Here is a 21,542-nt window from a genome sequence, read left to right as displayed (position 1 = left end):
AGTCGACAGAGGAGAAGGCGAACGAAGAATCCGACGGAGATCCAAAATGCGCTAAAGCGGTCAGCACCGAGCAGAGAAGGGTAGAGAGCAATCAAAAACAGACCACTAGTTTCGAAGCGCAAAATCAAATATATACGATGAGTTGCGGTGAGAGGGGCTCAGAGGCTAGACCAGTTTCGGCGAATCGGGCGCACCGAAGGATGAGGAGAGCATACATGATGGAGAGATTTGTCACACCACTCAATTGTTATTATGCTTTGCCTTCTTTCAGTGATAGTTTAGCCATGAGAAAACACCTAAAATCTTGGGCTCAAGCTGTTGCCTGCACCGTTAGATAGGATCGAAATAAAGACTCTCAACACAATTCAATCCCTTCTTTTGTGTGTCTTCTTTTGCAATCTAACCATTTGTTTGCAAGTGTTTCAACTTTCAAGTGGTGTGAACAGTGTTTCATTCTTTTTGGTCATTAAGACGACGCTAATTTCAAACTTTTAATCTGGTAGTGTAAACAAGGAAGTAGACGTCTGACTTTGCACTCAGAAAGATCTGAAGTTCTATACATGCACAAGACTAATGCATTCCCAATGAGAACAAAGCCAAATCTGACTCTTAAAATATGGAGAATAATTCCCTATATCAATCAAAATAATCGAAGTGGTACAGTATGTACATATATTACAAATTAAAGAGGGTAGTGACCTTCCTGAGGCCCCATGTAAAATTATCATCTGATTTATACTGGATTTACAAATATAATATAACATGAAACGGGGAAAAAAAAAAATTTTGAGTCAGATCAATAGGCAAGAAATGCTGACCCAGAGTAATTTCCTCCTTTCATTGTTCTTTGCTGGACATCGCCTCTGGAAGTTTGAATGTCGGAGGTCTATCTGCTCCTCTCCTCGAGTACTCTCTCCACCTTCTTGCTGCTGCTGCAGCTCTCTTTGCTCTCTCCTTTGCTCCCTCTTCTGAAAATCACACCACTAAATTATTATTTTTTAATTCAAAACTTAACATTAGTATCTGAATAATGCAAAGTTTAGGTATTTCTAGTACTCGGTATTGCCCTATCATGATAACAAGATGAACATGTTCGATGCAGCAGGCAAGCATCCGACATGGAACCAGCTTACTACTATGGATGATTGGTTGAGATATGAATTAAACCAATGGTATTATTCATAAAGATAATTACATAAGCACCCAAGAATCAAATAGGAGAAATTTAGTTGAGAATTAGCAAATAGAACTAGTGCAGTGAAGAGATTTTGTCTATAGGGCAACAACTATCAGGCTGCAGGACAAGCCTTTCCCCCAAGAGTTGCTTTTTGCTTCGTATAGAAACTATGCATGAGGTTCTACCCAATGATCTTTTATATTGTGCACATCCAGATGAAGCACGATACATAGATATAAGCAATTAACATCGTAATCAACAACGACAATGCTCAAATTTTACTGAATAATATATTTCATATTCATGCAGGCATTACGTCCGTTTTGATTCAAATGAATGTGGACGCATCTAACTAGTGATAATGTGTTCGAACAATAAGGCTCATACACTTTTCCAGGCAAAGTTATAAACCTTGAAGATAAATTAAGAAATAGCTAAAGTTATATAGCTGACAAAACAAAAGATACTGGTAACATTACATAACTTTTTATCTTAGAAGTACCTGTATTTTCGTAACTTCTCGACTTTCTCCAAACATCACTCCAAGACCCACTTGTATCAGAATCTTTCTTCATCATTCGAATCCTAACCTTTTCCTGAATGCAAGAAGCCAACTCCGATGAGATGAGTAAATATTAAGGCTGGTGAATCTCATATATCGTGTAATTTTTATTCCTAAATTTATTGCTATAAAACTCTGCCTATATGGGTAACAGTTGCTAATAACATGCTTGCAAATTGCATATAAATGTTTGACTATGTATAAATTGACTAAATAAGTGAGATTCACAATTAGAATTACAAGCCACACTGGTATCTTAGAAAATTGCAAAGGAATGCAATTATTATGACCAATAGATATGATCCATGACTTTCCTATTGAGATAGGATCTGCTGAGATCATATTCTAAGACAAATTAAAAGAAATTGGCAGAGATCCTCAAATGATTATCAGGCTTCATTCTGAAGAATAAAGACTGCAATACGTGAAAAGCAAGAAATCAAAGTGGTGTTCGACATTACTGATGTAGTCTAGCTAACAATTTGAGAAAGTACATAGCAGTAAATTGAAAAATCAGGAAACATACCAAGACTTTTGCTTGTCGCTTTTCCCACCGCGAACTTGCCTGTTATGTGTGTTAAAAATGTTAGGAGTAACCACTTTTGAAAAACTATGCATCTTAATCTCACTTGTCAATAATATGGAATTTTTCCATAACAATCAATATCTCTGTTCTAAAATCTGGATTTTAATTTGTACCAGTGTGGACTGCATAAGCCAGCGGCAAACTTTGCTAGAAATGAACTACAACAGACTAGACAAACTGCAGCCGGCTAGGACTCCCAACCACTATCTTATGACATGAAATGTAATAGAAGGAAACATTAGTGAGCATATACATGAACCCTATACCAGGTTTCAAGTCTGGAATCCTCATCCTCCACCAGCAGAGAGCCCATTAACAAGTTCAAGCATTTGATCCTCAATATACATGGCATTCAATAGTTTGAATCGCATTTAAATTACCCTAGAAGAATAGAGATTTACTATACGAGAATATCTCACTGCTGACTACATCTATGAGCAAGAATTTAGGGCTATCAACTGGACTTCAACAACGTGCTTGACTCCTAATCATCAAAGGATTTTGGGCTAGGGCCTACGGGTCAATTAGTGACACTGATCGAGTTAATCCACATTTGACAAGCACTCGTGCATAATTTGGAAAGTTGCATTGTCAGATAAAATGACAGAAATGATCATGAATTAAGATAGTCGAATAAATACCATGCGAAATACATCAATAGATGAGCCTCCCATGCCCGCAAGCATTAGGCCAACCTAGTCGAAGACCATAAAACAGTTAGCTTCTATTTTAGCAGGCTTTTCATTGAACAAAAAAGAACACAAGCCAAATAAAAACTCTAGATTGAGAGCTAACATAGAAATGGATGAAATAATCTGATTTAGCAATAAAAATTATGATGATCTCGAAAAATTTGGCTCAATAAACTAGCAAGTGCCATATAACTTAATAGAGGGTCTGGGCCATTCGCAAAATCAAGTGCCAAGCTAGGTCTTCCCTGCTCTAGCCATGTCTGAATAAAACTCAAGTTGGTGAAGTATCAACGGATGCTTTTCTGATTCAACCAGTAATTTAAAACACAAGATCGGCTTCTAAGCTGAGTTTACATCTTTCAGAACCATTTTCCTTTACAGCAAATCATAGTCATTTGAAGCACTCAACATATTAAATAGTGATAAATAACACTGCAGTTTTCTGATGATGCTGATAACAGCTAGAATATATGCTGCCTTTAGTACCATATAACATGCTGACATGATTGCACACATTGGTTGTGTAATGTCCTTCACACAAAACAGATAAAAGAAAAGAGAAGAGAAGAAAAGAAAACAATAGAACATGGATAAAATGCTACAATCCTATTCTGTCATCTTAGTTTAGTTCCCCACCACATAAAACAATAAGAAGCAAGATAAGTATCAATTATAAACACAACTACCATATCACTGTCTCGATTAAAGTTTGATATGAAGTTTATCTTACATTTACTCTCTCCACTCTGCGCATTTCATCTTCAAGGAGCGAAAGTTGTGCAGCAGAAGTCCAGTGAATGCAATCAACTGGGCTGGAAAGTTGATAAAGATTCCAACAAAGCAATATTAGCACAAGGGAGAGAAAAATAAATAAATAAATAAATAATGAAGAAAGAGAACTCTACAAGAAAAGACAAATAATGGATCATCATCAATTAAGATTGGGGAGTCATGGAATTATTATTGAAGGAATGGATAAACCAAATCCACTTTGGTTGAAGAATAACACTGTGAATTCCATTTTAATTTACTACAGCCAGAATAGAGAGAAGCTCAACTGTCTAACAAACTGACTGAACTTACAGGAGATAAAATATCAAATATCAAGGATTTAACAACAAAACAGAATTCTTGAATCACATGTTCCTATTCCTTCAAGAATGGTACAGGAAAAAGCGGATTAATCCTCTGAAGTTTTCTATCTAGCGACAAAAATTGATTAGGCATGAGAGCCAGAGGAGTTATTCCATTAGCATATTAGAAAGGAATTAAACCTCAAATTTCAAATACTAACCAACTATCAATAGCTTGTTGAACTAGATCTGGATTCCCTGATTGGCAATAAACTCTAGCTCTTCCAAAGTCTTCCTCGATTCGGAACACATCAGGAGCCAAATTAGCACAATTTTTACAACCTGTTTATACATGAGAAAAAGGCAATAAATGAATATGGGAAACATCAGAGAATAAGACGCTGACAAATAGGATATTAACATCTCAAGTGCATTCCTATATTAGAGTTTAATCAAGAAAGCAATACAAAGAAGTTTCTTTCACTTCCCAGATACAATTTAATGTAGAAGTGGAAACAGCGAATACCTATGCAGCAAAACTCATCAACAAATGTGTGATCCTTGGGAGGACTGTCATCCAAGAAAGGGTTGATAGCAGTTGCCGCATAACCATGAATTTCATCGTACACCATACGCTGCATAGGGTCACTGAGCACCTGCTCTTCCCTGATTCATGTTAGCTGACTGAATACAACAACTTGGGCACGCATTATAAACAGTCATATCTCAAGTTATAAGTCTGAGGAGCCTACCGTATAGACCTCGTTGACGAACATACAGAAGTTAGTCACATCCGGATCATTCCCACTAAAGTCCGGATGGCATGCTTTCATGCAATTGTAGTAAGCTTTCTTTATTTGTTGCGGGGTGGCATCTGGCATCTGAAATGTTGTACAATTTATAAATGTGTAAGAAGCTAAATAATAGACGTAGAGAGGTAGATGTTCATTAACAAATGCAGTGGCAAACCGTCAGATGAAGTTCCTAAGTATATAATGCTAATATCTTGTGTCCCTTTTCTTTCAGCACCAAACCATTTGCATAAAACTAACACAAGTTGAAGAAATATTCCACCAGTTTCTCATCTATGCATCTTCTTAGTTGGAAAACCTCTTACTATAAATATACCTAACATCAAAAATTTTGTCATTAACTCCCGTTCCCTAGTAAATACTAAATGACCATGTAGAAAAGAATCCATTTTGCTTCATCCACACTGCCCTGCACACATAACCATTCACATAACACCTCCAGGACTCGTAAGGACAACAAATGGCAAGATAATTTTATAATAAGAGCAACATCCAAATCCAATCCATCTAAGTTAGCCCCTACACCAGAGTTTGATTCCAATATTCAAAATTAAAGCTAGCGTTAATTTTAGACAACCACACGAAACTCCTTTGGCCGGAACTTCAAAGCTATTGCATTAATCAAAAAAACGATTTCAGGTTAAAAAATGTATATATATAATAAAAAATTCTCCACAGATGATCAATAGAAACTGATAATTCCTAGCTTCTTCTCCTCCTGGATCATTAAACAACATTTCATAAACTAACATTAAAAAAGAAAAATACCACAAGTACTAAACAAAATCGAATGTATAGATGTGGATTACCACTCCAAGGACTGCATAGTAATCATCGGCGACATCATCCGACGAGCTCGATCCCCTCCTCCCCGCCGCCGCCGCCGCGGCGACCTTGACGCATCTCCGCACGCGGCGGCGCCGATCGGCCCCGAGCCTAGTGGCCTCCCCCGAGCTCCGCCGCCGATCTCCGTAGCCGAGTACTAAAGTCGGCGACGAGTTCTGGAACTTGAGAAGGGAATCGGCGCGCACCGGGGAGAGGAATTGCGCCATGGGGGAGGGCGACAAGGAAGAAGCCGATCTGACTCCAGTGAGAAGCGCTTCTGTTGCTTTAGAAGCGCTTCTCTTCCCTTCTCCTCCACCACTACTCTGTTGCGATTTTTATTCTTCGGTTTTGCGCTTTGGAGCCGCGCAGTGCGATTTTTAACATTGCTGAGATACGGTTAGCTCCAGTGAGTATAAGAGTTCTCTGACGCTTTCAGAAAAGTGTTGCGTGGACTTGGTCCACCAGATCATCCGTGAACTGCAAACTATATTTTGGCAACATAGTTCCATCTCTTTTCCAAATCATCACCATTCAATCAATCAGTTATATTAATGTCTTAAAGAAAAATGTTACGCTTACCAATCATTTTGCACTAAATTATAAAATTTAAAATTTAATAACTAAATTTTTATTATTGACTTTTACACTTTGTGACTCATATATTTCTATTGATTAAATAACATCACACATGCAAATTTATAAAATATTATAAAAATTATTTATGAACGTAAACAACATTTGGTACATTTGTCACTTTTATTTATTTTAAAAAAATTATACAAAATAAATTAAGTGGGAATAATCATCGATCCCTTGTAAATTTTACCTCTAAAATATTTGTTTGGTAAAAATAGAATAGAGATTTGAATTTTTTTTCTTTTAATATTTTAAAATGAATTATCTCTAATATTTTAAAATTAAAAAAAATACAAAAGGTGCTGAAATAGCATTACTCTATTTGTAAATTCTAATTTTATTTTATGTGTGAAAGGAGTGATGAAAGGTCCACGCCTCATGTAGTGGACCATGCGCACGCAACAATTTTTATGTCGCAAACGAGTAGGTGAGTGAAGTGCTACGGAGAAGTGCCCGATCTATTTTTCAGGTTGTAGTTGAATTAAAGAGTTTGCGTGATATATTTGAGGAGCAGGAGTCTCGAGAGGGGTCCAGTTGAGAGGTTCGTGGGGACTATGGAATCATCAAGAATTGTGGGAGAGATAAATACTGAAGTTTCCTTCGAGCTCTCAAAGTCACCAAAATTTGTCGCAACCTTTGATCAGGACGTGTTGGGTAAGAAAGAAAAACAAGTTATCCTATCCGATCTTGTGATCCATGTTATTTCCATTATTATTCCATAGACGTTTCGATAAATCAGTTTAATTAATAAACTAATCTGATTCAAACTGATCCATATCATTTCCATTATTCCGTCAGCAAGCCGTTACGGTTGTTTATCCTGGTGCCAGAAAAATCAGATGTTTCAGAGTCGGAGTTTCTGCAAACCATATTGTATTGTACTCAATTTTCAGATTACACCGTTGGGCCAAATAGGCTTTTATCGTCCAATTGGTATGGAGAACTACCTAATCTTATTGGATCAAAAGGAGTTGGAACAAAAGTAAGTATATTAAGATTGCTTGTTCTTTGCTGATACGATCGCAGAAATTATACTACAACTATACAATGTGATCTCCAGTAAAAAAAATAATTTTTTTTTATCGTATCTTCTCACTGTACGCAATGTTATTATTCTCACAATCTCCACTGGAGTCTTAGTTGGATTATTCATCTACTCCATTTTAATACGGCCCAAGTGGGCCCGGGTTTGGACACACACTATAATCTATACGGGTTTTAATAGGCCTTGAAACCATCAGGCCTACTAAGGGCCCATTAGCAGTAGCCCCAATCGTGCCACGTGTCCTACCGTGTCAAGTACGGAGAGGCAAATTAAAGTGAGATTCAGCTCACCAACTACACGCGTGGGCGAAGTTCTCGCCTAAACCCTCGCAACGATGCCCTCCTCCTCCGACGCCTCCGCCGCCGCCGCCGCCGCCGCCGGAGAAGATGGCCGGAAGGGCCGATCAAAAGAAGCCGCCGTGGCGAAGGCGGTGGGCTTCTTCGTCTTCTCCGGTATCGCACTCAGCGTCGTCAAAGGTCTCATCCCCCACCACTCGCATCCTCGACCACCTCCTCCTCCTCCTCCTCCTCCTCCTCCCCCACCACCTCCTCAACTTCCTGAGCCCTCTAAGGTAAAAATTACGACATTAGTCTCTCCCACATTCCGCTATTTTCGTGTAAGTTTGGCGCCATTTTAGGTTTCTACTCATAAACCCAAGCTTGACGAGGGTTTCGCTAGAGAATCATGCTCAGATCGGGTCGTTGTGATCGAAAAGGGAGATACCCTCTGGGGTCTCGCTACGAGATACGGGGTAGGCTTCTTTCTTTCTTTATTATTATTATTTCTTTTAGCAGTTTAATTTGGCTGTTCAATGTGATTGGTTACTAACTGTTTGTGGAAATGCCCCAATGATGACATGGTGATTTTAGGTCTCCGTCGACGCCATCAAACAAGCTAATGGTGTTAACAATGACACGATATATGCCGGAAAGAAGCTGATCATACCTTAAGTACATTTCCTATCTCATTTGGTTTTGAATTGATTTGAAAAGAATCAAAATTATGCCATGTAACCAGGGGCTAAAAAGTAGCTGAAGAGTAATGTTTTTGGGTTATATTAGTTCAATTGCGGAGAGTCAAAGTGAAGGAGAAGATGACATATAGTTTCAATGTACCAATGTAGTTTAGTTTAGCGTGTATGTTGCTTGAGAGATTGCTAGCGTTATTCAGTGTATGATTATGTGACTCTTTGTATTGTTGATGCAAACTGATGCTTCATGGAGATTATTGTTGTTGTTGTTCTAGGTTCATTCTCCAACTCTTTCATCTAGAATATTGTAGACATCATAATCACACTTAGGACTTGTTTGGTTTACCTATTTTAGATTATAGAATTGGAATGAGATTTATTAATTCCGATGGTTGTTGTTTGTTTTATACAAATGGTATTCTGATTCCGATTCCACTATGAAATGGGAATTACCCAATTCATTTATGACCTTAAATTCAAGATTGGTCCCTCGAGATTGGTCCATTATAAAGTAAACGATTTAAAACGTTTTCTCACAAACACCTCTTTCCTGTCCTTCCATGACTCTCCTCTCTTTTAACCGGAACTCTCTTTTTAAAATTTTAAATGTTCATTTTGATTTTCATTGCAATAATGAACCAAATATATTTTGATGTTGCATCGTTCTATTTACCATTCCAGTGCAATACAATTTTATTTTTCATTCTTATTCCAATCATGAACCGAACATACCCTTATTCTTGAATTATGTATTTAGCATGATAACTTGCTTTCTTGATAATCTTTAAGATGCTTTTTCGCATAATGTGTGCAACAACTAAGGTCATATTTCTATCAGCTGCATTATGTGGATTTTGAAGGTTTAAGAAGTCTCTGTTGCTATTATTAACCCTTCTATTCTCCTGCTTCAGAACTATGTTTGGCACTTTCTATCCCTACTTGTTAAGTGTCTTGCTATTGGCTTTGCATTAGTTGGAATTCAGTTTGTTAGTTTTATCAAATGTAATTTGCATTCTGTCGCAACATTTATAGTAAACAGAATCCTAGTTTTAGCATCAATTCTCACCGCCGTTCGGTGATTATGGAGACCTAAGAGCACCATATCAACCTGTCAGATAGGTGATTATGGAGACCTAAGAGCACCATATCAACCTGTCAGACTGGTGCGACTTCAATTTTAATCTAGCTGGTAATTCATGAAATTTACTGGTGGATTTTTGTATGTTTCAGCTGATTCATGGAAATTAAGTTGTGAGATTTTTAGATCTTCTGTGTTGTAGTAGTGTTGATAGTTGTAATGCATTTTGGAACGGTGCTGATATGAATGCTTTGGAGGACGAATAGTAGTCTCTCTGTTTCTTGTAAGCTCTGGAGTCTGGACAATAGCTAGAGGTATCAACTCGGAGGGTACATATGGTTGCAGATACTCTGCAAAGGGCGGATTGTTTGCTATGACTTAAATCAGATTTGCTCCATAGATTCAATATTCTCGACAATGCTAAGCTGCAAACTGATGTGTTGTTCTGGTGTTTTGATCTGTAGTTTTGATTTTTGTGTTAGTGTTAACGATGAACTTCAATTAGAACTCTGCTTGTTTCGCGCATTTGTGCTGTCAGCACATTTTATATTTTGTCCCCGGCCCCCCTATTGCTACTTTCTTTGGCATTAAAATAAAAAAAATAAAAAGAAGAGAAAAGATGATTACTTTTAAAAGAACCATCAGTATAAAACAGATGCAAAGGACAATTTACAGCTCAAAGGTAAAACCCAACAGATTCAAAAAAAGAAAATAATAATAAACCGAGGGCATCGACCCATAACCCATGTATTTGCATGTTTAATTTAAAAAAATACTACAGATTATCTAAAATAATTTGACAAGTCTTTCTTAACCCGTCATCCTACTTACTCTCATAAACTCAAATAGCATGGCCATAAATTTCAATCCCCCAACCAACATTCCGTGAACAGCCACATAAATAAATACTATTCCGTAAGAAGCTACAATGAATTGAATAGTTTGGTTTGCCAAAGAAGGAAAACTTTACACACACACACACAGCTCCTCGTTCAAAATCTTCGTTCAAAATCTTCGTTCAAAAATCAAAATCCATCTCTTAATAAACGATTAAATATAAGAAAGAACTGATCCAAAACCCCAAAACCAAGACACATTTTGAACTCTGCTTCATCGGCAAACTTTAGAGAGGCAAACAAGGAAGATGACCAAGAACACCAAACAAGACAAACCTATGGCCACTCCGAGCACGAGCCTGTTCGGCCCATGGCGTCCTCCGCCATCCGAACCCTTGCCCCCGCCATTGTCGTCGTCGTCGCCATCGCCGTCCTCCGCGTAGTCCGAGGAGTCCGACCTTGTCGCCCGCTGCGGCGGCGGCGACAGCGGGAGGCCGTAGCGATCGCAGGGCGCGACGCCGAGCTTGAGCTTGGGCGAGAGCAGCGTTTTGTTGTAGCAGAGGTTGGCGTTCCCCCGCACCTTGAAGGACTCGAGCCGCGCCACGAAGGAGGCGTTGAAGGGGATCACTCCCTGGAAGTTGTTGTTCTCCAAGTTGAGCACCCTGAGCCCCCGCAGCTCGGAGAGGGAGGCGGGTATGCTCCCGTTGAACTGGTTGGAGCTGAGATCGAGGCGGGCGAGGGCGGAGAGCGCGGCGAAGGAGGCGGGGATGGGGCCGGAGAAGGAGTTGTTGGAGAGAGACGCGTTTCTGAGGGCGAGGAGGTCTCCGAAGGAGTCGGGGAGGGGTCCGGAGAGGGAGTTGGAGCTGAGGTCGATGGAGCGGAGCGAGGCGAGGAGGTCGATGGAGGTGGGGACGGGGCCGGTGAGGCGGTTGGAGGAGAGGTCGAGGTGGGCGAGGCGGAGGCAGTGCCAGTGGTGGGGGAGGGGCCCGGAGAGGTTGGCGCGGGAGAGGGTGAGGGCGAGGAGGTGGGGCATCTGGGAGATGACGATGGAGGGGGCGGAGACGAGGACGGGGACGTCGACGAGGGAGAGGAGGGTGAGGTTGCGGAGGCGGGAGACCCAGAGCCCCGGNGTTTTTTAATTAATTTTATAGAACAACATGAGTGTCTAATTATAAAGTTTTAATGGATTAAAGTGAAAAAAATCCCCATGGAAACACTCTTCCCGCGCGCCGACACCGACCAAAAAAAAAAAAAGAAAAAGAAAAAGAAAAAGGAAATGTCGCTATTAATTAATTGTACTAAATAATTGTCTTAGCGTATACACAACATTCCTCATTCTCACCCTCACACACTAAAAACAGTAACTAAGAAGAAACGCTCCTCGATTTCGATCGAAGAGGAAGGTTTTTGGGTATCGATGGAGGGGGTCGGGAGAGGGGAAGCGGGGAGCTCGTCGTCTCCGGGGGCTACAAAGGATCCATCCGCGGCCTCTGGGGGAAGCAATGGCGATGGAGGGGAGGAGAAGGAGAAGAAGAAGAAGAGGAAGAGCGAAGAGGAGTAGGAGGAGAGAGGGTGGGGTTTTGGGGGTGGCCATGGGAGCGAGAGTGGGAGAGAGAGCACGAGTGTAAAAAGAGAGCAAGAGAGAGACAAAGAGAGAGAGAGAGAGAGAGGAAAAGTGGGAATTTGGAGAACAGAGGTCTCGTGTCAGTTTTTTAAAAAATGATAAAATAAGTTGCTGCTTTCGAGGTTGTGTGTGGGAGCGGAGTGGAGTTTTCTTCGTTTTTGAATCAGTATTTGCTTGAACCAGATGTACTAGTATATTTCTTATGCACCGGACCAGGGACGGAGCTATTGAGGGGCCCACAGTGGCCATGCCCCCTCTAAATTTTTTAAAATTATATAAAAGTCCTTAATAATAAAAATTAAAATATTATAAATTTTAAATTTAGGGGGCCAAATTAATTTTTTTAACAAAATTTGTGTCTCAATTTTTTTTTTTCGAATTTCTTGGTCCTTTTCCTTCAACTCTTACAGTCTTGTTCCTTTTTGGCATATTATTATTATCTGTGAATTTGACAAATTTTTTTTTCTTACTATCCGAGATCGAATTTTTTTCCTATCAAATCTAAATTTTGGCCCCACCGAATCTTAATTTCTGACTTCGTCCCTGCACCGGACATTATTATTATTATTATTATTTGATGATAATTTAGTGTGCAGACTGAAGATTAGAGCCTCTAATTCAATTAATATAATCAATAACCCCAAAGTATTTTTTTACATAAAAAATTTATTATCTGGTGCATGAGATGAGATATACTTGTACTCTTGGTGCGGGGGATAATTTCTTTCGGCCTTGCTGTTAATGATCATGAGATCACGAGCCGTCCGATTAAGATACGCTTTTATAAAAATTTAGGACTATGAAATGATTCGTGGACATTGGCCGTGTGATGAGAAGGATGCGCTGTTTTGGACCGTAGGATCGGAGAATAGCCGTTGATGCCCTGTTGGAGGGAAGGGGAATGGAGGAAAACAACTGATGGGTGGGCTTTTGTGTCAGGTTACTTTGAAGAGAAAGTCTTTCCTGAACCCAGTTCACCACATCAGCCTATAAATGGTTTGCATGTGACAAAATCGAAAGTTAGCACTGTGTTACCAAGATCTCAAACAGAAAAATAATACTATAAAACAGATTAAGATGGACAATGTTCTCAAAAAAATCAGATTAGTAGGATATAGTTCATAATCAATTTTAACACTTATGCTCACATATACAGTGGATATATATCAGTTGAATCTATCATAATTGATATAAAAAACTGTCTATGATTAACCTTAACACACAAGAGTTTATTTTCGTCATTAAAACTATTTGCATACCACTAGCCATTATTAGATCGATCTAAACTCTCTCTCAATTTCAAAATGTTCATAACAACATTTTTAAGTTTAATGTTAGGAAAACTAAAAGATTGTTTCATGATGGAACTGGTCCGATTAATAATTTCTCCAGTACTGGGAGGGGTTTTCTCGTGGAATTTTTTGTACTCCTTTCTTGGCATCCGGTAGGAATGATGTGGAATGGACGAAGGCAAAGGGAGGAAGCCCGTAGATCGATCGAATTTGCTTTACGTTGCTTTTTGCGTGGGACGTACACTAGCTATAGATTACTAATGGTAGCTGCTGCATCATGACCCTTTTCTATAATCCTCCTTCCTGTGCCCGGCAACTAAACACGACCATTATTTGTCACTTCCCGCTCTGATGTTGAGAGCCACGATAGCACTGACTATGTCATAATAAAGATTGAGATTTACACTTCGTTTTAGATTGTGGAAAAATTACGTTACTTGCAATGAGATGGGATTACGGTAAGATTGCGTTACTTGCAATAAGAAATGACAATAAGAATATTATGTTTCGCATATTACATATTACGGTTAGCCGGTTACGATATATTCTATGGTTTCATCGAAGAACGCAGAAATATATCCTTATATGCTTTTTCTCAATTTCATTCTATCTAATAACGTTAGATAAATCTCAGTACCAAACTAAGCCTTACTAATCCTACCTAGCTCAGTTGGCTAAAATCTCTAACTAAAAACATAATTGCTTTATCTTGTTTAGTTTAAATGTTCATTAATAAAATATAAACAAGGTGGGTAACAATCTCTCTCTCTCTCTCTCTCTCTCTCCAAAAAAAAAAAAAGAATGAGATTTATTTCTCCCTTTTTCCTTTTTTTTCTATAAGATTACAAAATTGATGTCGCACCTTCTTACTTAGACTAAACAATCCACAAAATATGTTATTCTTACGAGAATAAATTAAATTTTTTTTATCATACTTTTACATCATATGAAATAATTCTCTCCGCAATCTCAAAAAGAGCTGTATAAAGCCGCATATTTTGATGTCTTTTTTATTTATTTTTAGAAAAAAAACGTACCATTCTAACTTACTAAGTAGTAAAATGAGAGTATGAATAGATAAATGTGTATTATATTTAGTCTCAAAATTAGTTTTCGAAAATAAAATAGATAGTCTCGTAGCATTTCACAGCACATTTGTTTTACCCACAGTAGTGCTTTAAAAGGCCTTTAGCTTTTTGCGTCAAAGATATAACTTGCATTGGAGATACTTTTTGCCACAACAGTTCTATCAAATGGTAAAACTAGGACAAACAGCACAAACATCAAATACAACATCTTTATTTGCTGTCACATTTATTCTCTCCTGTTTATTTTGACCATAACTATAATAATGTGTTCACTACTCTGACCTGGTAAAAGGGCATGTGTTCTGAGTTGGATTTGTGGCAGTAACAGTAGATGTTGCATGTGATTCCACTTCACCAGTAGAGGAGAGGAGTGGCCCCTTAATAAGCCCTGCTAAGAACTCCCCTGGGTCATAATAGATCTCCACCTCTTCCACCCTCAGTTCCTCGTCCACCTGCATTAATAGTGGTGAGCTACAATCAGTTGAAAATAATTCTAAAATCAATTTATCTACATATAAGTAGAATCTGAAAATGAAATCGTTTACCTTTTCGGATGGTGTGTGAGACCCACCGCTTCGAAACTTATACAAATTACTTAATGATACAGTTTGTGCCGTTTAAATTTTACTTCCATCTATAATCAGAGAGGAGGAACATAGATATTTGATAGAATTCAAACTCAAAAGTTTATTTTGTCTACCATTTTAAAAATATGAAATTGTAATCGTGCAACGTTGCCATTTACTGTCTTCCCCCTCTCTCCCCCTGACTCCTCTTCTTGTCGTTGTTTTGTCTCTTTATTCCCTTTTATGTAACCCCCCTAAGTTCCCTCTAAAGGAAGCCTAAGCTGCTTCCACCCTGTACGCTTAGTTCATTGCTCTTAGTGAATGAAGCAGGTAGCGTGCTACCTTTCTCTCAAAAAAAAAAAAATATGAAATTGTTATTTATTTCTTACTTTTTCAAAGAAATATTAGAAACATCAATATGAACCGATATTTTGAGCTTTAGGAGAACAACAATTGTTTCTTATTTATTAACTGTTCAAGCTAGAGAAACATTCTCGTATCATTGTGAGACCCATTTAGGTTTTATTTTGATTTATGAATATCTTATTTGACGTATTCTTTAAAATTTACTAAAGAAATATACAATATTTGATAGATGATTAATGCTATCAAATATTTTGAATGGATACCATACCTGGAATTCATTTTTTTTTTCAGAATAAAATAAATTAACTCCTATAAAATTATGAACACTAAAATCTTTCAAGAAGCAAAATAAATTCTTAATTTTCAATCACACAAACAGCTTTTGTACCCAAAAAAAAAAAAGTTTATTATTTAACATGTTTATTCTGTTGTACAAAGAAAGGCTTAGTCATTGAGAAAATAATTGTATAACACATGCAGCCTCTTTCCAGTTCATGGTGTACGTGTTAAAAAGATAATTTTTACAAAGAATTGAAAGAGATAATGGGCCCGTTTGGCCAAGCTTTTGAAAAAGTGATTTCTGAAAAATGGGACCGTTTGGCCAAGCTTTTGAAAAAGTGATTTCTGAAAAAATAATTTTGGTTTGGAAAAGTAACTTTGGTTAAAAGCTGTAGAGCGTTTGGCTGAGTTCAGATAAAAGTGATTTTCCTGAAGTAATTTTAAAAGTTGTTTAGCAAAATTTTTTTGATGTTTGTATAAATTAATATTTTTATTAAATTTTATTTTAAAATAATTTAAAATCTAAATTTAAATTTGAATTAAAATTAAAATTTTTAAATTTCAAAATTATACAAAATTTAAAATTTNAAAATTTAAAATTTTAAAATTTAATTTTTAAAATTTTATAATTTGAAGATTAAAACTTGTAATTTAACATTTAAAATTTTTGAATTTTTAAATTTTAATTTTAAAATCTAAAATGTTAAATTTTAAATTTCATCTTAAATTTGAAATTTAAAATTTAAAATTTAAAATTTTAAAATATAAAATTTGAGATTTGAAATTTAAAATTAAAATTTAAAATTTAAAGTTTGAAATCTATTTTTCAAATTTTAAAATTTAAAAGTTTAAATTTATAAATTCAAAAATAAATCTGAAAATTAAAATTTAAAATTAAATTTAAATTTAAACATTGAATTTAAAATGAAAATAAAAATTTGAAGTTTGAGGCCAAAATCAGAATCTGATTCAAGAGGCATTTTTTTACTGTTTCTGATTCTAGGGCCTTCAAAATCAGTTTTCTGATTCTGAGAAATAGAATCAGATTTTAAAAATAAGATTACCGAATGTTCTATTGTGCCGAAAATTGCTTTTCAACCCAAAAATGCTTTTTAAAAATTATGCCAAACACCCCCAATATGTTATATATAGTACAAAATATCCATGAAGTATAAAATATATTAAAATTACCATTTTGTTTAGTAGTTTAATATGTTAGAAATGAATATTTGATTCAAACAACAAGTTTTTTTTTAAAAAAAAAGTCGTGAGCCTACACAGACACGTAACACGCCAAACATAAAACATAAAAATAATTTATATTTGTGTGATAAACGATTGTTTCATACAGTACCTTAAGAACGGCCACGCCATGAAACTGCACCATCTCGCCGGTGGGCGCATGGCCTTTAAACGGCCCTTCCATGTATCCCCAATGCCGGAACTTGCACACCACCGTCGGCGGGCCGGCGTACACCCGCGTGACCTCCCACGCGAACCCGCGGGGGAACGCCGTCCGGAACAGCTCGTGCGACGACTCGAACGTCTCGGCGTCCGCTTTGTAGCACCGCAGCTCCTCCGGCAGCGCGCTCCGGAGCAGCGCGTTGTAGCTGCCGACCGCCAGCGTCTCCTCGCCCGTCAGTGGCTTTGCGCCGTTGACGGAGAGCCGGAAACTGTTCGGATTGATGGATTTGAAGTCCTGGAGTCGGGTCTTGTGGGACAGCTCCATCTCCCAGGTTTTTATAGCGTTTTGCACCGTTTCCTCTAACGACCCTTTGGGCCATTCCTACAATGCAAACATATATGCATGCAGATGAAATTCAATTCCTAATTAATTAAACCTTTTGTTTATTTTTAAAAAATAAATTCAACTAGAATTGTAAAGCAACTGCACTTTAAATTTAAAATCTCGAATACTAAAAATTTTTAGCCAATTATATTAGTTACTGTCGGTAGTAGTTGCTATTTAATCTTGTATTTACTAACCTCTTTATATTTTGTGATTTTGCTTTTGACAAGTTCCTATACACGTAACCTTCTTTAATTAATATATGTACTGTGCACAAAAATAGTGTGATAGAATTAAAATAGGCAGGAGGATCAGAATTTTCCTGGACAACAAAATCAGAGCCCGAGANATATATATATATATATATATATATATATATATATATTCAACGTATTACAAATTAAACAAAAAAGTAATATGGAGAAATTTTCTACGCACTATTGATCTTAATGAAAAAAATATGATGACTAAACTATACAGTATGCAGTAATTTGTTATCCACTTTAAATTTTTGAGTGAACAAGAAAAAGAAGGCGACGAAGCACCAAAGGATTTAGATTTAGTTGAATTTAATTACCTTGGTTCGTTCTTGCTCGAAGAGAAGGTTAACGAGTTCGTAGGTAGGAGGAGATCCGTGCCTCCACCGCGTGTTCCTCTCTCCCTCTCCCACTAGGTGAGATCTATACTTGTCTCCTACACTTCCCTCCATTGAAACAAACCCACGCAACTCTAATTTACCTGTAACGTGTGTATAAATAATACGAGGCGTTATATAAATAAATAATAATTTAATAAGGATAATATATATATATATATATATATAATATGAGTCCGGCTATGCTGCTTGTAAAAGTACCAAGCACTTGATGCTTGTAAATTTTTTATCGTTACCCGTTAGATTATATTATTCAACCAACCACCCACTCAATTTTAGAATACCCATATCATCCTAAACGCACATTCTTTAATCCAAGAACCGAAAATTTATAAGTACCAAAGACTTATACTTTTAAAAATATAAAAATTCATTTCTATATAATATAATATAATATCTAATAATCTAATAATAATTATGTTATGTTAGAAAACTCCACGCGTCGAGACAAGACAGCGCCGGCAAGGGCAAGTGTCCAAACTGAAGCACTTATTTAGACGCTCATTTGTCTCCCTCTCAAATGCTCAGAATAAATGGGTTCCTTGTGTAGTGAAAAGATATCTAGGAAATAAATAAAAAGATTGTGCAAGTAAATTTATTAAATGCGGGTGTGGTAGGATGGTCAATTTCCAGTACATTGCACGTTACCATTTTTTAGTCACTCTCCGAACCATTCCCTTGACTAATCTCCTTCTAGACAAAATAAATTTTCTACCTAGCCATCATTTAAAAAATATTTCTAATTTAATCTTATTTTTATAAATTAAAAAAAAAATTAATAATTTTTATATAGATTATTAATATATTAAGTAGGTGAAAATTTATTTTTTTCTCCCTCATCTCTCATTTCCCAATATGTCAGAAGTTATAAATTTATCATTATTCTTACTATCATATTTTGACAGTTTATTCTAAATATGCAATAAACTATCAATTTTTTATTGATAAATATTATTTTATTGAGGCACTAACAATGACAGGATATCTTAGATTTAATCTCATACCAAATAAGAATTATTGACAACTATATTCCGATTCTATCTTAATTCCAAACAAGTATATACGGAGCTAAGGAAAAGATCGTCCAAAATCAGTACGGATTCGTAACGATACGGACATAAAAGAGAAGAATCGTCCAAAATCAGCACGGATTCGTAACGATACGGACATAAGAGAGAAGAAAACGGATTATATATATATATATATATATATATATATATATATATATATATATATATATATATATATATATATATATATATATATATATATATATGTGAAATTTATAAACAGAAATGATATAATAGGCGAAAATGACCCGGTCGAAAAATAATAGGTTTTTTGAGAGATAGATAGTATGCTACCCGGTTCGTTTATTTCTTTTAGAAATAGACTTAGTTGAAAATGTGAATCAAGTAGGATTCAAACTTGGGACCTCGAGTACCAACAACCAAGCATTTTGCTTGCATGCAGGCAAAACTTCTTGGAGGAGAGAGAGAAAAATAATCATCTATCCACTTAGCATATTAACCTATATAATAATTATTAGGCTAAATTACATAAAATCCTCCTGTCAAAACTCGCTTTTTCACTTTCCCCTCCTGTCATTTAAAAACCTACGTTTTGTCCCCTTATAAAATAAAAAATGTGCACAGGAGGAGTACGGTGTGAAAAATAACCATTTTGCCCTCCGCCATTTTCGTCTTCTCCCTCATCCTCCTCATCCGCGGCCTCGATCGGCCGTGGTTTGCCCCTTGATAGGCCACAATTTCTTTCCATTTTCTTCTCCACGTGCTCCGCTTCTCCTCCTACAGCCTCGTCGCACCTCGATTTCGGCGACAGTATGGAGGAAATCGAGGTGGACGTGGATGGAGAGGTGGCAACGGCAACAAAGGCGAAGTCGAGGCGATGGAGGAGAGCGAAGGGGTGGTTGTGGGCGTAGACGGAGATGCGGGCAAGGGCGAGGCAGTGGAGGAAGGCGAGGCGGCGAGGCGGAGGAAGCGAAGCAACAGGAAGAGGGCGAAGGGGTATTTTTTGTATAACAAATTTTTTTTTAACGGAACCCTAACGGATCGCTAACGGTAGGGGATAAAGTGCACATTTTTTATTTTATAAGGAGGCAAAGTGTAGGTTTTTAAATGACAAGAGGGGAAAGTGAAAAAACGAGTTTTGATAGGAAGATTTTCTGTAATTTAGCCTTATTAACTTACTTTTTTTTTTCTAATTTATAAAAATAAGACTAAATTAGAAATATTTTTTTAAAAAAATGCTAGATAGGATTTTTTTTTTCTAAAAAAGCTAGACAAGACAATAGTTCTCGCTTTCCCGAATGGTCTCTACACATGGACGCCGTACAAATTTGGATGCCCAAATTACGAATGAGGTAAGGAATGATGAATTGGTGAGGCTTAAGCTAAGTCAAGCTGTTGTTGTAGGTTATGGGTGAAAAATCATACACCAAGTTGATGTAGAGAGAATATATTATATATAAGTTTGAAGTGATCTAATATAGATTGAAAAATTTTCACCATAACTATTATTGCTTGATCGATCAAATTTTAGGAAAATTCATGTTTTAAACATTATGAATTATGTGTATAAAGCGCGTTGTATATATTTCGTCAAAAGTTGAAATTAATTTTTTTTTTCAGCGTACAATAGAAAAAAAAAAAACAAAAATGATGAGAATTTTTTAATTTTTATTTCTACGTTTTGGATTCTAGGAAGCTGAGCAACAGTGAATGGAGGGTGACTTGATTTGATATGTTTCCATATGATTTGATTTGATATGCTTCTGTAGTTGGTTACTAATAGATCCAATGTTAGTGTAAGCACTTTTTATCGTTTAATCAGAGGGGCAATTTTACACGTAATTCTCTTTAGGGTGCATGCATTTGGCACGAGAGGTATTCTGGAATAGAAGGGAATATTCCCTAATTTTTAGCCAAACGCCAGCAGAATTGTTCTGATTAAAGCGGATTATTTTGAATTATTCTAAAACAACCTGATAAAAATTATTTCTAAAAAAACTGAGAACAATTTTATTCTTCTTTTTATTTTATTAGATAAATAGATATATAAATAAATATATTAATATAAATATTATTTTTATGATAATATATTTATACTTAAATTTTATTATATAATATAAATTAATTAAATTTGATATATATTTTATTTTATTAAGTTTTATCATTTATATATTAATATTTAATTATTTTATTTTATATTATGTGTTATATATAAAAATTATTTTTTCATGTATATATATATATATTTAATCTGTATTGAAATTTATACTATTATTAATTAAAATTATAAGGATATTGTTATCTTGTTAGTATTATATTTATTCATACATATATTAAATAATTATATAAATAATTATATATAATAAAATAAATATACTATTTTAAATTAAATTATTACATAAAATATTATATTATAATAAATTACTATAAAAATAATTTTATATAAAATATACTAATATAAATTAATTATTTTATTTTTAAAAATATATTTAAACGTTGTTTTAGACTTTTTAACCAAACGCTACTAAGGATATCCTTTAGAATAGCCCCGAATATATCT

At 36.1% G+C, this 21,542-nt stretch overlaps 4 protein-coding genes across 5 annotated transcripts; 1 reads left to right on the top strand and 3 right to left on the bottom strand.

Moving 5' to 3' along the window:
• Positions 604 to 5,954, bottom strand: LOC109717480. The gene is made up of 9 exons (XM_020243294.1): positions 5,712 to 5,954; positions 4,843 to 4,971; positions 4,617 to 4,746; positions 4,312 to 4,432; positions 3,748 to 3,829; positions 2,967 to 3,020; positions 2,266 to 2,304; positions 1,680 to 1,773; positions 604 to 968 (listed from the first exon to the last, which is right to left on the bottom strand). The coding sequence occupies exons 1-9, from the start codon at positions 5,952 to 5,954 to the stop codon at positions 838 to 840; spliced, it is 1,023 nt and encodes a 340-aa protein (XP_020098883.1). The 3' UTR covers positions 604 to 837.
• LOC109716955 (forkhead box protein L2-like) lies at positions 7,688 to 8,635 on the top strand. 2 transcript variants are annotated; one of them, XM_020242580.1, is made up of 3 exons: positions 7,688 to 7,979; positions 8,067 to 8,159; positions 8,278 to 8,635. In XM_020242580.1, exons 1-3 carry the CDS (start codon positions 7,743 to 7,745, stop codon positions 8,356 to 8,358), a joined length of 411 nt encoding a protein of 136 aa, XP_020098169.1. In that variant the 5' UTR covers positions 7,688 to 7,742; the 3' UTR covers positions 8,359 to 8,635. The 2 variants fall into 2 exon arrangements, with proteins under 2 accessions (XP_020098169.1, XP_020098168.1); XM_020242579.1 differs by having other exon boundaries at positions 7,689 to 7,979; positions 8,046 to 8,159.
• Positions 8,762 to 11,424, bottom strand: LOC109717180 (receptor-like protein 51; the record flags this gene model as incomplete). The annotated part of the gene is made up of 1 exon (XM_020242852.1): positions 8,762 to 11,424. A coding segment is annotated over one exon (858 nt), but the record flags the coding sequence as incomplete, so codon positions are not given.
• Positions 14,479 to 18,046, bottom strand: LOC109717660 (pathogen-related protein). The gene is made up of 3 exons (XM_020243531.1): positions 17,874 to 18,046; positions 16,862 to 17,293; positions 14,479 to 14,748 (listed from the first exon to the last, which is right to left on the bottom strand). The coding sequence occupies exons 1-3, from the start codon at positions 18,003 to 18,005 to the stop codon at positions 14,569 to 14,571; spliced, it is 744 nt and encodes a 247-aa protein (XP_020099120.1). The 5' UTR covers positions 18,006 to 18,046; the 3' UTR covers positions 14,479 to 14,568.

The sequence above is a fragment of the Ananas comosus genome, linkage group 11 (genome assembly GCF_001540865.1).
Source record: "Ananas comosus cultivar F153 linkage group 11, ASM154086v1, whole genome shotgun sequence".
Taxonomy (NCBI): domain Eukaryota; kingdom Viridiplantae; phylum Streptophyta; class Magnoliopsida; order Poales; family Bromeliaceae; genus Ananas; species Ananas comosus.
This window is presented reverse-complemented; position numbering and strand designations above follow the sequence as displayed.